The 16,627-nt window shown below is 32.7% G+C and overlaps 1 protein-coding gene across 9 annotated transcripts; it reads right to left on the bottom strand.

The window, feature by feature from the left end:
- Positions 1-1,502: 1,502 nt before the first annotated feature.
- LOC116002853 (AUGMIN subunit 4-like) lies at positions 1,503-13,729 on the bottom strand. Of its 9 annotated transcripts, none has more exons than XM_031243033.1 (16): positions 12,872-12,996; positions 9,190-9,260; positions 8,866-8,981; positions 7,270-7,432; positions 7,131-7,178; positions 6,848-6,973; positions 6,170-6,538; positions 5,897-5,996; positions 5,491-5,536; positions 3,282-3,375; positions 3,066-3,137; positions 2,853-2,911; positions 2,215-2,283; positions 2,080-2,131; positions 1,912-1,989; positions 1,503-1,818 (listed from the first exon to the last, which is right to left on the bottom strand). In XM_031243033.1, the coding sequence occupies exons 4-16, from the start codon at positions 7,402-7,404 to the stop codon at positions 1,741-1,743; spliced, it is 1,326 nt and encodes a 441-aa protein (XP_031098893.1). In that variant the 5' UTR covers positions 7,405-7,432; positions 8,866-8,981; positions 9,190-9,260; positions 12,872-12,996; the 3' UTR covers positions 1,503-1,740. The 9 variants fall into 9 exon arrangements, with proteins under 9 accessions (XP_031098893.1, XP_031098894.1, XP_031098892.1 ...); XM_031243034.1 differs by lacking the exon at positions 12,872-12,996 and adding an exon at positions 11,314-11,827; XM_031243032.1 differs by lacking the exons at positions 9,190-9,260; positions 12,872-12,996 and adding an exon at positions 13,195-13,729 and having other exon boundaries at positions 7,270-7,441.
- Positions 13,730-16,627: the final 2,898 nt, after the last annotated feature.

Genomic DNA, 16,627 nt, shown 5'->3' with positions numbered 1-16,627 from the left:
GAAGAGCGTAGAACTGCTCGCCCGTACCCCGTGTCTTCCGCCGTGTTCGCATGACATGTCCACCACCCTAGACTTGATCAGTGGTGGTGCGCGTATCAAAAGAAGATGTTAGAGCCTGTGTGTTGAGCTGAGTTCCAGAGGACGACGTCGGGATTGGTATAGGTAAAGTGGCCGTAGTGTTCGATAGAGGAACTGTAGTGATTGGTGCCGTCTGAGTCGGGGTGAAAACTGGTCCAGTCGCTCAGGGTGTGACAGATGACGCTGGTGAGACATTAACCTGAACAGTATCCTGTAAAGCAAAAGGGAAAATGTGTTCAGCGAACCGCACATGGCGACAGATAAAGATCTTTCTAGTGTGAAGGTCCATGAAACGGTATCCCCCATAGCAACTGGGTAACCTAGGAAAACACAAGGAGCCAACCTATATTCAATTTTGTGATGATTATAAGGCTGGAGATAAGGGTAACAGCGACACCCAAAGACACGGAAGAATGTATACGGGGGTTGGACACTGTTTAGTCGGAAATAGGGACTTTGGAAGTTAATGGCAGAAGAAGGTAAACAGTTTATAAGATACGTCGCAGTCTCGAAAGCGTATTCCCAGAATTTTAGTAGAGTTGAGCTTTCAGCTAGTAAGACAAGACCTGTTTCAACTACGTGGCGATTTAGACGCTCAACCCTCTCATTTTGTTCATGAGTATATGCACAAGATTGCTTATGTGAAATACCGAGAGACTCAAAAATGGAGTGGAAACGACGATATTCTCCACCTAAGTCAGACTGGATGGCTTTGATAGAACGTGAAAATCCACCTAAGTCAGACTGGATGGCTTTGATAGAACGTGAAAACTAACGTTCTACTATTGCCCGAAACAAACTAAATATTTTATAAATATCTGATTTCACCCGTAAGGGATAGAACCAAGTGTAACGGGTACAGTCATCCACAAAGAGTACAAAATAGCGATACCCAATACTAAAAATAACAGGTGGCGGACCCTAGATGTCCGTGTAAATCAAATCTAATACATTCTGACTATTGCCCGGAACCCTATCTAACGGAAACCGGGATGATTTCCCAAGTAATAACAGGTGGCGGACCCTAGATGTCCGTGTAAATCAAATCTAATACATTCTGACTATTGCCCGGAACCCTATCTACGGAAACCGGGATGATTTCCCAAGTTGACAAGCGAAACAAACTTTTAATGAATTGAAATTATTTGTGGTTACAAGGCAATTTTTATTTTTCAAGACACGCTGCAGAACTTGACTATGTGGATGACTGAGACGTTAGTGCCAAACTACGGACGAAGCTCGAGCAAAAAAAAAGGAACCATAATCCACTTGTTAAATTGGCCACTAGATTAAATACTCCAAAGAATGCTACAGAAATACCCTATCGAATCAGAGCGTGTAGAAAGAATGCTACAGAAATACCCTATCGAATCAGAGCGTGTAGGGCCCTTAGGGTTGGGGACTCAACTTTTTGGAAAAAACTATACATTGAGAAAAAATTTGCTATTTAAGACCAAATTTTTAATAAAATATTTTACTATTTGACATGGTATTTAATTAGTGTTGCAACTCTAAATGCTCTTGTTGCAAGTTGCAACATTGGCAACAGGATGTGTAAATTAGACAACTTGATAAAAATGCAATACACACAACAATGAGCTCTTGTAACTTAAATCCTCTAATGCATTGATCTCCTGGAGTGGAAAGACAGAATCAAAATACTCAGGCTCCAGGATGAGCGGGCAAACGCTTCAGGTCCATTTCAACTTGCTGGATAGTCCAACGCATATTTTCCAATTTCTGCGAGAATTAATTGAAATCGTATATGAGCTTATTTCAGAAGGGTAAAGGAATACACAGAGGAACTAATGCTCAGAATATACACTACTTTACCTTGACTATGTCATGGTATTGTCTGGCAATCATGTCAAAGTGCGGATCAACACCCTGATACTCACGGAGACGGGTGGCCTATTTCAAATCAAATATTAAATGTGGGTCAGTTTTCGTGTGGACACATGCAGTTTTCAACTTAAGAACAGTAGAGTCAGAGAAATATACCGCTTTATTATATGCAAGTGAAGCTTCTTCTGTAGATTCAACCAAATATTTCCTGGGAGATTGATCAACTTAGCACAGTTTCTACTCTCAGAAGTATATTCTAATAATGGAACAAGTCAAGTCTCGTTTCTCTACCTTATTTTATGGAGTGCTGGAATTGTGTCTGGTGTATAAGTCTCAAGCAGGAGAATGTGCTCTAAAACCCTGAAGAACAACAAGAAATACCACGACCTATTAACCTTAGCTTGATGATCAATGGTTCAAAAAGGTATTGGTGCTTGCATCAGTGATATCAAGAATGATAGCTAAGTGTGAACAGCTGATTCATGAATACATCCTTCAGCAGTTCCATATTATAAGCATGTAAATAGTCGTACCAATTTCTCCATGTTTAAGAATAAAAGTATATAAAGGCCCTATTTGGTAAAATAATTAGTCTATCAACCAATTTTGATTTATTTGACCACTATTAGCTACTATATTTGATTTGGTTAAAAAATCAATGTGTTTGGTGAATCAACTTTTTGTAACTCCAAAATGCTAAAATTCAAAAAGCTACTCAAAGCAATTTTTTCAATTAGCTTTTTGAGAAAAGAAATTATATTAAACAGCTATCAGCTATCAGCTAACAGCTAATTTACCAAACACTTTTATACAATCAGCTAATGTTATCAACTAGTTATACCCTCTAACCCAATCAGCTAACAACTATTTACCAAACAGGGCCAAAATAATTTTAAAAGCAACAAGAATTAGCAAAGGGTAAGTCATACCTCAATTTTGCACTCATGGTATCACATCTTTTGCTCAGCCAAGTCTTTTGCAGCTCATCCTATTAGTAAATACATAAAAAAGAATTAAATGTCTGCTAGAAAATGATAAAAGACCAGGAACCAAACTCAATATATACCTTCAAGACAATGTTCATGCAGATAACTTAAAATACGTTCTAATGAAAAGAAAAAAAAATACAGTACGAAACTCACATATTTATGCTGATGTTTCAACTTTATATCTTTGACAAGCTTGATAAGCACTCCTAGTATCTGCTCCAAAACCTTGAATTGAAAGATAGATTATAAGTCAGATTGTATGCCATGAAACGAAGATCTTTTAACCATAGTAGAAGACACAGTTGCATCCAGAGATCAAGAAAAGGAGTGAGAAGATAAAATGCAGCCTGGATATGGGAAAGTTCTAACGTTGTAATATTCTGCAAATTTTCTGTCTGATGAATACAAATCTTCACGCAAGGTTGCTTCTTCTCTCTCAATCTCCTCAATTATCAACTTTACCCTGTTCAGATGATAAGTTAGACCTATCAAACAGTGAAGAACTTAATAAAAATTCTTTAATAAAACAAAATATAAAAGGCAAAATGCTAGAGGTTAGAGTAACAACTTTGAAGTACATGCTAAAGTACTTGAAGCTAAATTTAACGATTATGAAATGGATGGTAAAGCACTATTAGCTTATTTAAGTCAATAATCCATAAATTGGAGTAGATTATAGTTCAGAGTCTATAATTATAAAACCATAATAATTATTTCTAGATGTAAACCTTACCAAATGGACACTGCATGGGTATGGGTATTTGAAATGTGTTCTTGGTATTAGAACAAAAAAAAAAAGGTATTTGAAATGTGTTCTTGGTATTAGAACAAAAAAAAAAAGGACCACATTTAGAAGTTGCTTTCACAATTTTTTTTAATGATATTGACATTTTAACAGTTGATTTTTCTTTCTAAATCTTGAGTAAGGAAAATTTGGTATAGCAGCTACAAACATTGACACTGAGGNGGTATTTGAAATGTGTTCTTGGTATTAGAACAAAAAAAAAAAAGGACCACATTTAGAAGTTGCTTTCACAATTTTTTTTTAATGATATTGACATTTTAACAGTTGATTTTTCTTTCTAAATCTTGAGTAAGGAAAATTTGGTATAGCAGCTACAAACATTGACACTGAGGTGAAGTGTTCAACTGTTCATCATTATTTTAGTGTAGTTATACTTTTTAATATTATTAAATTGATTAAAATGATATTATTAGGCCTTGGCATACATATCATTTAAAATATTCTACCAAATTATGTTTTAGACATCCATGAATAAATTTAAATTTCAAAAAAGAAATTCAAAATTTGGTGANTAAGGAAAATTTGGTATAGCAGCTACAAACATTGACACTGAGGTGAAGTGTTCAACTGTTCATCATTATTTTAGTGTAGTTATACTTTTTAATATTATTAAATTGATTAAAATGATATTATTAGGCCTTGGCATACATATCATTTAAAATATTCTACCAAATTATGTTTTAGACATCCATGAATAAATTTAAATTTCAAAAAAGAAATTCAAAATTTGGTGAGGAAACATTAAATATACATGGTAAAAATTCTTTTTGAGAGTTCAATTGATATATATATATATATATATATATATATATANATACTTTTTAATATTATTAAATTGATTAAAATGATATTATTAGGCCTTGGCATACATATCATTTAAAATATTCTACCAAATTATGTTTTAGACATCCATGAATAAATTTAAATTTCAAAAAAGAAATTCAAAATTTGGTGAGGAAACATTAAATATACATGGTAAAAATTCTTTTTGAGAGTTCAATTGATATATATATATATATATATATATATATATAATCATAATTATAAGAGATAATAATGACGACATTTTCTACATCCAAATGCTTTTACTTTCAGGCCATGACGACATTTTCTACATCCAAATGCTTTTACTTTCAGGCCATGTTTGGTTCTCTTGGGATGGCCACCACGGCACCACCAAATGTCAAACTTGGTTAAAAGAAATGTATAAAATAGAGATCTAAAAAACTTTTTATGAGCTGCAATGTTTTAAAATATTTGTAACTAAACAAGTGCTTATATTTTACAAGATTTCAAGCAATAGACAACAGTGTTAAAGATATACATTTTATGATTAATTTATATGTTAGGTTAAGAAAAAATGACACTATGTAAACATTCTTTTCCAACTTAAATCCATATTTTTCATATATTGCATAGTCAATAGAGAAACTGAACATGTATTTCTATTTGCATGATATGAAACTTTTAAATAGTACTCCGAACTAGATATTTGCTAGTACACCTAAAATAGAAAAAATTTCCCCCACCACTACAAAATAGTTTTTTTTTTCCAATTTGTTACGCTGATAGATATGTTTAATGTATATTTGAGTTTTTTAAGGATAAAATACAAGAATGGGTCCAGTTAAATCATTCGCTAATAAGTAATAATCCAAATTTTCCATGTAGACCAAAGCCAACATAGTATCTCAATGTTACTCAATGTACATACGAGTCATTCATGAAAAGAACTTCATAGCAAGAATATAATTTGGGGAGAGAGGGAAAAACCTTTCGGGAAGACGAGCAGTTGGTATTTGATTACTAGCTGATGGATCTGTGGAATCAAAGTTGGGTTACAGAACAGATGCAAACTCTACATGCTCAAGATTGGTAAAACGGGCCAAAATCAGTATGATTTGCAATAGCATGTATCTCAAACATTGACCAATATCTAAAGGCGCATAGCTTTAGATATTTCATTTTACACCCAAAATATCAACACTCAAACAGTGGACAATAGTAGATAGCAAGACAATCTTGTGTGGAATAGGTGACCATGCATCTACACGAGTTACTAGCATATGAAGATTCAACCGAACAATCAAATTTTCAAAATGGATAAAATCATAATGCTAGTAACTTGTGTAGATGCAATAACATTAATAAATGGAGGAAGTTAGCAATGCAGACTGACCGATGTCGTCTATAGCAACAACGTCTGCTAACTTATCACATTTAGCATCTAACCGACTCCCGACCTCACGTGAAAGCAATATCTGATATTCGGCCATGTCCTACGTCATCAGAAGAATAAAAGTGTAAACTATTCCATAAGAATTACCCAGTTCAAGAAAGTAATTGGTTTAGCAATACAACATTTAGACAGAGCTAATAAGTACAACTCAATAGATGTTGCTTAGCAATCCCACAATCATGTCCTACAAATCCAACAAATCAAGAGTCATACCATGGATAGTGGTGATTGCATGGATAGTGGTGACTGCAGGAGTTGAGTTTGCCATAAATAAGTAGGTGTTATTCCAAGGTACCGATTAGGAACACCTCCAATAGAAGGTTTTGAAGCATCACTAGCACTACTAGATGGAGCACTAATTCCAGCAGCAGCAGTGCCACTTGCAGACAGATTAGTGAAATTAGTTGAAATTGAGTTGGAGCTCACTGTAACACTGGTGACTGAACTGTCAAGGGAACTTCTTGAGAGTATACATTTCTCAATTTCATCATCTTGAACCTCACCATCTTTGGAAATCAGAGGTAGCCTCAACCTTTGAGCAGCTTCGGCAACTACCATCCGATGCTCAAGAGCTTCATAAACCTAAAATATATTCATGTATTGTGTCACTATCACAAAACAAATCTTGATCCATTTTATTAAGCATATCCATTCTCCTCTAAATATGAACATTTTGGTTTATCAAGGTTATGCTTTGAGTGAAATTCAAATCTTAATATCTTTTTACATGCAAGTGCTTCATAAAACAGATGAGACAAACAAGATTATTAACATCACACATTCTTCGTATTGACTCCCAATTTGTTTTCCAAATGCAAATTAGTCTACTTTTGAATGATTCACCAGCATTTTTCTCGCAATATAGTTAGTAACAGTGCAAAAATGAGGAACCTGAGGAGGGTTTTTCAAACCGATCTGAGGGTAGTGGCCCTGAACGTCTCGAATACCACCAAGATTAGCCACAGAAAGAGCTTGCTGATATTCTTCCACCATCCCAACTGCTTCTATGTAAACTGCCTGCATTATTGATCGATAAAAGGAACAAATTGTGCATAAATAAGCAAACCAGAAATAAATAAATAAATAAAACTAAAAATTAACCACAAATCACAGCCTTAATTTCCCCTAAACATAATAAATTATCAAAATTTGCTGAAAATAGCGGATCTACTACCAACGCTTCCAAATAGCGCTGTCGCTCTTTCGTCATCTCCTCCCTCGCCTGCACCATCGTAACCAAGCACGTCAATAAAAATACAAAGATCTTTCGATTTTTTAAGAGAATGTGGGAATTCTAGAGATGGAGAGAGTACGAGTTGGAGATCATAGTAGGTGGATTTGGAAATGAGAGAACCATCGGGAGCTAAGCAGTGGCGCTCTAGTTGGTCAATCAACTGAGTAACATTCGCCGGCAGGTTGTGAGCTCCGGGGCCGAGTTCCTTCACCATTTTCCGACCAACAACCAATCTACGCAAACTGTTGCAACTTCAATTTCATTTCAAAATAAAGGCTGAGCAATTAATCGACCCAGATTTGAACAGAACGAGTAGGATGTTTATCTTCCCTTTCAAAATTGTTGAGGGCTAAAAGTGAGAGACAAATCAGACAATCAAAAATATTTCCTCCCAATTCATAATATGAAAATCTGTATCTATCTATATCTATCTATATCTATATATCTATATCTATATATATATATATAAAAGCCACAAGATTCTGGAAAATAAAAAAACATTCGTTTTCCCACCCAATCAAAACTACGTAGTTTTGATGAATTTGTAAAATTATTAGTACAAATCAGATTAACAGTATGAATGCATTTATTGTGTTCACATTTACTGCAACAAACAAAGCATGCTTACAAATTCCAATGACTACAATTTTTTGAAATGCAAATAACTTTTACAATCTACAAGACTAACATTAATTACTTACAGATGAATTTAAAATTCAAAATCACAATTTACATCTAAATCAACACTATAAATAGATCTCATATCACAACCAATACTACTAACTTTATTTCTGAATTAGATGTAGAGATGCCAGAAGCTCAACCAGAGAGGAAACACCCAGCAAAATCATAGGCTGCCAAGGGAAAGGCATACACACGCAAAAGCCATGGTCCTTGATGATGAGGATACTTCGTTCCTTACTAATAGGGCTGTTGTGTACTTGGAGACGATGGAAAGGTATATACTTTTTTTTTGAAAAGATATGAATCATACCAAATAGAGAAACATGTTGATGATTACATAACAATTTGAATAGAAAATAGTATAGTAAGATTCAAGCCCAATGTAAAAATTTTTATTAAATCAGATTCAAGACCCTTGAAGTTCAAGAGTTTCAATGCAGCTAATAAGCCTGCCTGGAAGCATTGCTAGCTTCTAACAAAAAGATGATGAATGCAGAAAGGCCTTGCTCAGCAACAAACTAGCAAACATGTGATGCATCCTTGCTACTTGAAAGGTATACACTTTAATTTGCAATTTTTGGTGTTTTTAAAACGATTTCTGTTGATTTTTTTTATCTCAGGTCCTATTTATTTTGAAGCAAAGCAAAGGGAGATCCCGGTAATATCCATGGCCTTAATTTTTTATTTTATTTTTTTGGGAGGGGCTGCCTTCCAATTCCATCCCCATGATTTAAAATTTTAAAAATAGGTATGAACAAAGTAGCCACCAAATATGCATATATAAACTGAATAAGTTAAAAAACATCTGGAAAAAAATTTCGGATTTACCAATCTGTTTGGATTTGATTTTGTTTTAAATGTGAAAAATGTATATAAATCTAATTGTTTCTAACAAAGCTTTAAGTACATTAGTTTGTTAAGATTATGAAAACAGTTACTCATTTATGGAAAAAAAAAAAAAAAAAAAAAGAGGAAGACAGTTGAATGATACCTCTTCTGCAAGAATGCCACTCTTCAGAATCTGTTCAATTTGATCTTTCAAAGGAGGCCCATTCAACGGAAGGAAATGCTTCAACAAGAAAGCTCTTGGATCATTTCAAATATTACCTGTATATCATCATTAAACATAAGAGGTGTAGTACAATACTTTGTAAGCAGATCAAAAGCATTGAGGTTAGCAGAAATGAGAGATGTTGTATAGAAGTAGTGCATTATGCAACAATAATAATGCATAAATAGAAAATATAATACGATATATGGGTGTTTTAGGTATTTATTGCCAAATATGTTCTTAATCTATTATGAACAAACTTACAGTTCCTAATTATGGATATGCTATGAAGAATCTACATATGTTTGTCAACACTCCAGAAACCTGATTTGCAGCTATGTAATCAGGAAAATAAAGTATTAGAGAATTCAGTTCTGGAAATGGTAATCAAAAACCAAAGAACAAATACTAAATTAAATCTTATCCCTATAACATTATTGAGAAAAAAAATGATAGAATCATTATTTCTATACAAGTATGGAACTTAAAATAAGATAGTCATTGATGTAGATTAAAGTAAAAACCACACTGTGACTAAATATATTGTTATTTGCAATAACATAAAAGTGAACAAGATTTCATTTTAATCTTATGTTTTGGATTGCTATAATTTACACAAATAAGTAAAATGACTTTTAACATTGATGTTTTTTTTTTCTTTCTAATAATAGAAATTTCTCATAAAAGGAAAAAAAAAAGTATAATATGCAGAGAAAATGAGAAAATGAAATAGAATTTGCAAAATTTTATTTGCAAATTAAAAATAGAGTATTTTAGAGAAAGCAACAAACAGTTTTGTGAAATGTGCTAAGTTCAATAAACACTCTGTTTAAATTATAAATAAAAAACTATTAAAAATAAATTTGAAAAACAGGATCTCCCCATGAGAGAAAGAACTCAACAAAATAATTCAACTAATGTCAGATATCAAGCTAAGGGTCATATCAGACTTAAATTTGGAAGTTAAGCTATTGGATAATAAATTACCTATGCACAATACTAGAGCTGTAATTGAAAAACAGTGTCGTTGTTTGAATCTTTAACTCAGTTTATGTGAACTTCTTACAGACAGCAAGAACCAAATAATATGTAAAAGTAAAGAGGACAAGTAATTTAAATGGAAACAGGATAATTACAGTTAAATCTGAAAAGGTAATACATAAGTAAACCTACAAGTAGTTTGAAATTTGGTGTTTGCTGGAAATTAAGAATATTTGTCCAAACACACAACCAAAGAGCTGTGTATAACTTGATTCTGAGACCAATCTAAGAGAACATAAAAGCAATAGTCTTCCAATGATAGGAAACCTTTAAAGGTTAATCTCTAAAGATAGCGCATAGTACGGTTGCTCAAGTGCAAAATTTAAGTAATTGAATATACAGATTACCAATTCAAATTACTAAGGGGAAGAACAATCACTGCTCGCTCGCTCATATATCTCATCTTATAATTATTGCTTTTAGTTTCGAGATTATTCAATTACATTCAGATGAGCATTGTCTCATCTAATTTTTAGATTAGAGGATCATTGTTTCTAATATCATCTCAATTAAGTTTAGATTAACAGTCCTTTTAAAGCAGTTAGAGACTATTAGGAATCAACTACCCAATTAACTTATCATGTCCAAATACTTAGCTGGGTACTCATACAGGGTCCAGAGGTAATAAAATTGTTAAACAAATACGACAGCCATAGCAAGGTCCATAACAAAATCAGAGTAATATATATGACAGCAGTTTAGGTCTAAGTGAATGTGACTAGCTTTTCATAGCAAATATGCAACAACCATAGCAAAATCCTGGATAGTACATGAATTCGTAGCAAAAACAAATAAGAAGCAGTAGAACTTTTAGATTACAAATTATAGAACAGCTAACAATGTTATGAGTTAAAAAAATTTAGGAAAATATTTATCTAGGTTGGGATCCAAAATAGATGAAGGAAATATTACAAATAGCCTAAGAAAACATAGATTTTTGCACACAAAAAAATTGATCAATATTTTTGAGGAATTCAAATTCAAATACGAACTTAACTATACAATTTAAACCCTTAATTACTACAGAATAACATAGATAAATACAATTTAAACCCTTAATTACTACAGAATAACATAGATAAATCACAAAATCAACAATAATTACTACAGAATAACATAGATAAATCACAAAATCAACAATAGAACAAACAGAATAACATAGATAAATCACAAAATCAACAATAGAACAACATGCATAACATAGATAAATCACAAAATCAACAATAGAACAACATGCACGAGGAATCTGACATCAGATAAATACAAAGGAAGCTAAAGGTGAGGATAGGCAAAAAATTGAATACATGAAAAAAATTGAGAAAATTGAAATCAAAGATGCATATTTACACAGTGGTGAGGGGAGGCCGTGGCTAGACCGGCGGGACGCGGCGACGATGGAGCTCAGACTACGTGACGGTGGCTTGAAACTTTAGCGTGAGGGCGGTGAGGGCAGTGTGGCGAGGGACGGCAGTGAGGTAAGGGATTGAGACGCAGATGGACAGATAGACTGCAGATCGGCTGAGGGAGTGAGGGAGTGAGGGCGTGAGGGAGTGAGGGGATGAGGGTGTGAGGGAGTGAGGAGGAAAAAAAGAAGGAAAAAAAAAACAGAGGGCGTCAGAGTGTGAGACTGAGAAAAATAAAGTGGAGATTAGGGTTTGCACTCCAAATGTCATAATTTATATATATATTCCTACTGCTATTTTTAAATTTTTTTTACTTTTTTTACTGCTTTAGGTTGTTCAACTGTAAAGCACAACAATTGAAGCTTCTTCATGTCTAGCCACTTTGTTCTTGGGTTTCAAATCCATCTTTATCACACCCAAAAAGCCATGAGGGTACTTTCAATGCACACATATGAGTTGTCAATGCACACATGAGTTGTCTGAAACAAGAACAAAAAAAACAAGCAAAAGCATGGGAGATACTTATATCATGGTGCAGAGGTAAGTAGATAAATTTTGTAATTTTCTTTCAACAATATATATTTATATTTTCTTTCAAAACATTGCTAACTAGGCAAAGAGGAGGTTGATTAGAAAGATTCTGAAAAAACTCTAAAGCAATGGCCTCATTGTGAAGAGGTGTCTTATGGAGCAATTTACAAAGGTTGAAGTACCTAAAAAGATAAGGATTGAGTTGATAAAGAAGAAGAAATTTTAATGGAATTTTAAAGTTGGATCTGTTCTCCTGTTGTTGTTTTTGGACTGTTAATCTATTATTTCCTATGTTTTTAAGTTGTTAGGTATGTTCTGCATTTCTGCTTCTGAATATTTTCTGCAGAAATTTGTAATATATTTTGTTTTCCTTAAAGTCTGTTCATCTAATTATTGTATTTCTGGATGCTTATTTAAATATTATAAATTATCCAAGTGTATTTTTTACCTATATTATTTGATTTTGAAAATTTATTACTAAAAAAAATAGCATCATAATGTAAGTATGCAACACATTATGGACTCAAGTATTAAGTATAAGCAGTAAGATATACATTTCATCCATAAATTGAACATTTAATGCTTTATTTCCACTGCCCATATATTCCTTTATACAAAAACAAATAGAGAGTTAATAATTCACGTACTATTCAAATATCCCAGTTGAGAATTCAAATGTAATGACATATATCTAAAACAATAATTCAATAAAACACTTACTTAATTGTGAAAAACACTTTATTGCTCATTTATTTATAAGTAAAACTAGAGAATATTGGTTTGGAGAAAATTAACTTAAATATTAGTAGTTTGTTTATACACCTACTCCTTCAAGTATGCTTACACTTCATATCAATTTTTGGGTGCCAAGCAGCAACTTAAAGAAGGATGCGAAATTTCAAAAAAAAAAAAGTCCACTATCATTGGTTGAAAGAGAAAGTATAGACATTCAAGGTATAGAATCAACTTACTGGATTGTGTAGCCTATATTAAGTTTACTTCTTGGTAAAAATTTCCCGTAGCTATCTAGGTCTTCTCCCACAATTGCATGCAGGGCTTGGTTATTCGTCTACTCTTTGTAGATGTAGTTAGATCAGACCTGCGAATAAGTTAGTTAGAGTTTGTGGTTNAATTACTACAGAATAACATAGATAAATCACAAAATCAACAATAGAACAACATGCACGAGGAATCTGACATCAGATAAATACAAAGGAAGCTAAAGGTGAGGATAGGCAAAAAATTGAATACATGAAAAAAATTGAGAAAATTGAAATCAAAGATGCATATTTACACAGTGGTGAGGGGAGGCCGTGGCTAGACCGGCGGGACGCGGCGACGATGGAGCTCAGACTACGTGACGGTGGCTTGAAACTTTAGCGTGAGGGCGGTGAGGGCAGTGTGGCGAGGGACGGCAGTGAGGTAAGGGATTGAGACGCAGATGGACAGATAGACTGCAGATCGGCTGAGGGAGTGAGGGAGTGAGGGCGTGAGGGAGTGAGGGGATGAGGGTGTGAGGGAGTGAGGAGGAAAAAAAGAAGGAAAAAAAAAACAGAGGGCGTCAGAGTGTGAGACTGAGAAAAATAAAGTGGAGATTAGGGTTTGCACTCCAAATGTCATAATTTATATATATATTCCTACTGCTATTTTTAAATTTTTTTTACTTTTTTTACTGCTTTAGGTTGTTCAACTGTAAAGCACAACAATTGAAGCTTCTTCATGTCTAGCCACTTTGTTCTTGGGTTTCAAATCCATCTTTATCACACCCAAAAAGCCATGAGGGTACTTTCAATGCACACATATGAGTTGTCAATGCACACATGAGTTGTCTGAAACAAGAACAAAAAAAACAAGCAAAAGCATGGGAGATACTTATATCATGGTGCAGAGGTAAGTAGATAAATTTTGTAATTTTCTTTCAACAATATATATTTATATTTTCTTTCAAAACATTGCTAACTAGGCAAAGAGGAGGTTGATTAGAAAGATTCTGAAAAAACTCTAAAGCAATGGCCTCATTGTGAAGAGGTGTCTTATGGAGCAATTTACAAAGGTTGAAGTACCTAAAAAGATAAGGATTGAGTTGATAAAGAAGAAGAAATTTTAATGGAATTTTAAAGTTGGATCTGTTCTCCTGTTGTTGTTTTTGGACTGTTAATCTATTATTTCCTATGTTTTTAAGTTGTTAGGTATGTTCTGCATTTCTGCTTCTGAATATTTTCTGCAGAAATTTGTAATATATTTTGTTTTCCTTAAAGTCTGTTCATCTAATTATTGTATTTCTGGATGCTTATTTAAATATTATAAATTATCCAAGTGTATTTTTTACCTATATTATTTGATTTTGAAAATTTATTACTAAAAAAAATAGCATCATAATGTAAGTATGCAACACATTATGGACTCAAGTATTAAGTATAAGCAGTAAGATATACATTTCATCCATAAATTGAACATTTAATGCTTTATTTCCACTGCCCATATATTCCTTTATACAAAAACAAATAGAGAGTTAATAATTCACGTACTATTCAAATATCCCAGTTGAGAATTCAAATGTAATGACATATATCTAAAACAATAATTCAATAAAACACTTACTTAATTGTGAAAAACACTTTATTGCTCATTTATTTATAAGTAAAACTAGAGAATATTGGTTTGGAGAAAATTAACTTAAATATTAGTAGTTTGTTTATACACCTACTCCTTCAAGTATGCTTACACTTCATATCAATTTTTGGGTGCCAAGCAGCAACTTAAAGAAGGATGCGAAATTTCAAAAAAAAAAAAGTCCACTATCATTGGTTGAAAGAGAAAGTATAGACATTCAAGGTATAGAATCAACTTACTGGATTGTGTAGCCTATATTAAGTTTACTTCTTGGTAAAAATTTCCCGTAGCTATCTAGGTCTTCTCCCACAATTGCATGCAGGGCTTGGTTATTCGTCTACTCTTTGTAGATGTAGTTAGATCAGACCTGCGAATAAGTTAGTTAGAGTTTGTGGTTAATGAATAAAAAATAAATCTAAAAATGATAGGATTGAAATAAAATTAGCAGAATATGAATACAAATTTCGTGTTTTAGCAAGAAATTACTAATGTACAGGTAATAGCAAACTTATCATTAGCGGAGATTCATATCCCTTTAATATTGAATTTTCAGCTGCTAATTTGATTTGCATGCAGACCTTCGTTTCATTTTCTTTTTTCCTGTATATTTGTCAGTGTATTTTCATCTGTTGATATCAAGATGTATTTAGATCAAACCTAAGGATTGGTTATGGTTTCTGGTTAATTAGATAAAAATATATCTTCAAATGATAGAATATAAAAAATAAATGAATAAAAAAATAAAGAAATTACTGTATAGTATAGAAAATTTTGTGTATATATGTATTTATATTTATGATTTCAATACACATTATATGTGCTTTCATTTTTTTTTTTTAAGTTATATTTACATAAGAATCTACTTTTATACAAATTTTCATATATCGAATATAAATTTTAGAAAAATTAATTAAAAAAAATTTACTAAAAATGTAATTATCTTTATCTGTTTTGTCTTTGAGAAGCTTTTCGACTTCGTAATCGTTATGCATGTACAACGTGAACTCTTTGGCTGGGGTTTGAATTCTACTCTTTGCATTCATGAATTAAAAAAAAAATTATGCTTACAAATAAATCTAGCAGAAAATCCAAATTCAAACACCTAATAAGAGGAAGAATTTCAGACAATTATCTAACTCTAAAAAGAAAGTATTATACGTACTGCTTAAACTGAATTAAATCGGACACAATAAAAATATATATAGCGAAAACACAACAAATAAAAGGGAAGACATACCTTTAATGTCGTAAATAATTGCTAATTTCGACATTAAGAAATTAGGGTTTCTTTTCCAAAATCGGTCACCAGGAGCTTATTCATCTGCTGTAAGAACAAGAATATTTAACAGTCGGCTAAATTGTTTGGAAGCATGGACTATATGGGAAGATTTGGGGTTTAATTTTGGCAAGAGCAATTGAAGGTTCTAGACTGTCGACGGAGAGAGCGGAGAGAATTTGGACAGAGGCGAGAAGGTAGGGTAAGAGGAAAATGATTCTGGAAGGGCGTTTTGTTATTTATACTTGGGCCATGGGCTGCAATTTGGGCTTCATGATGATAATTGGGTTGGTTCATATATTAACAGATTACATATTATATATAACATATAAATACATTGTTGGGCCATTATTTTGGGCTTAGCACTTAAAATAATAAAGGCCCTGGCCCTTTTCTTAAAAAATCACACACACACACATATATATATGTGTGTGTTGCCCGTAAGGGCAGCCTGAGTGGCAAGACCAAGACGCTCGCGGCCGTGAGGTCCTGAGTTCGAAACTATCTGTCACCCGGGTTTGAGCCAGTCAGCTATGGGTATAACATTTATGTATTTATTAATTTTTGTTATTAATATTATTATTTATATTATTAAATTATTATTATTATCACAGAAAATGGTCAAATAACGTCCTATATTACTCAATAAAGTTTAATTAGCATCTGAATTGAAAAAACACTCAAATAGCACTCTTACTACTCAAAAAAGTTCAATTAACATCTTGAACTCAAAAAATATTCAATTAACTACTCCAACTCTTAAAAAAATTTCAATTTTCATTTTTTATATGGGTACAAATTTTAAAAAAATAAAAATATATTTTAAAAATAATTATTT

Source organism: Ipomoea triloba, chromosome 13, assembly GCF_003576645.1.
Source record: "Ipomoea triloba cultivar NCNSP0323 chromosome 13, ASM357664v1".
In the NCBI taxonomy this organism is placed as follows: domain Eukaryota; kingdom Viridiplantae; phylum Streptophyta; class Magnoliopsida; order Solanales; family Convolvulaceae; genus Ipomoea; species Ipomoea triloba.
Note: the sequence above shows the minus strand (reverse complement) of the source record. Positions and strands in the feature narration are given on the sequence as shown.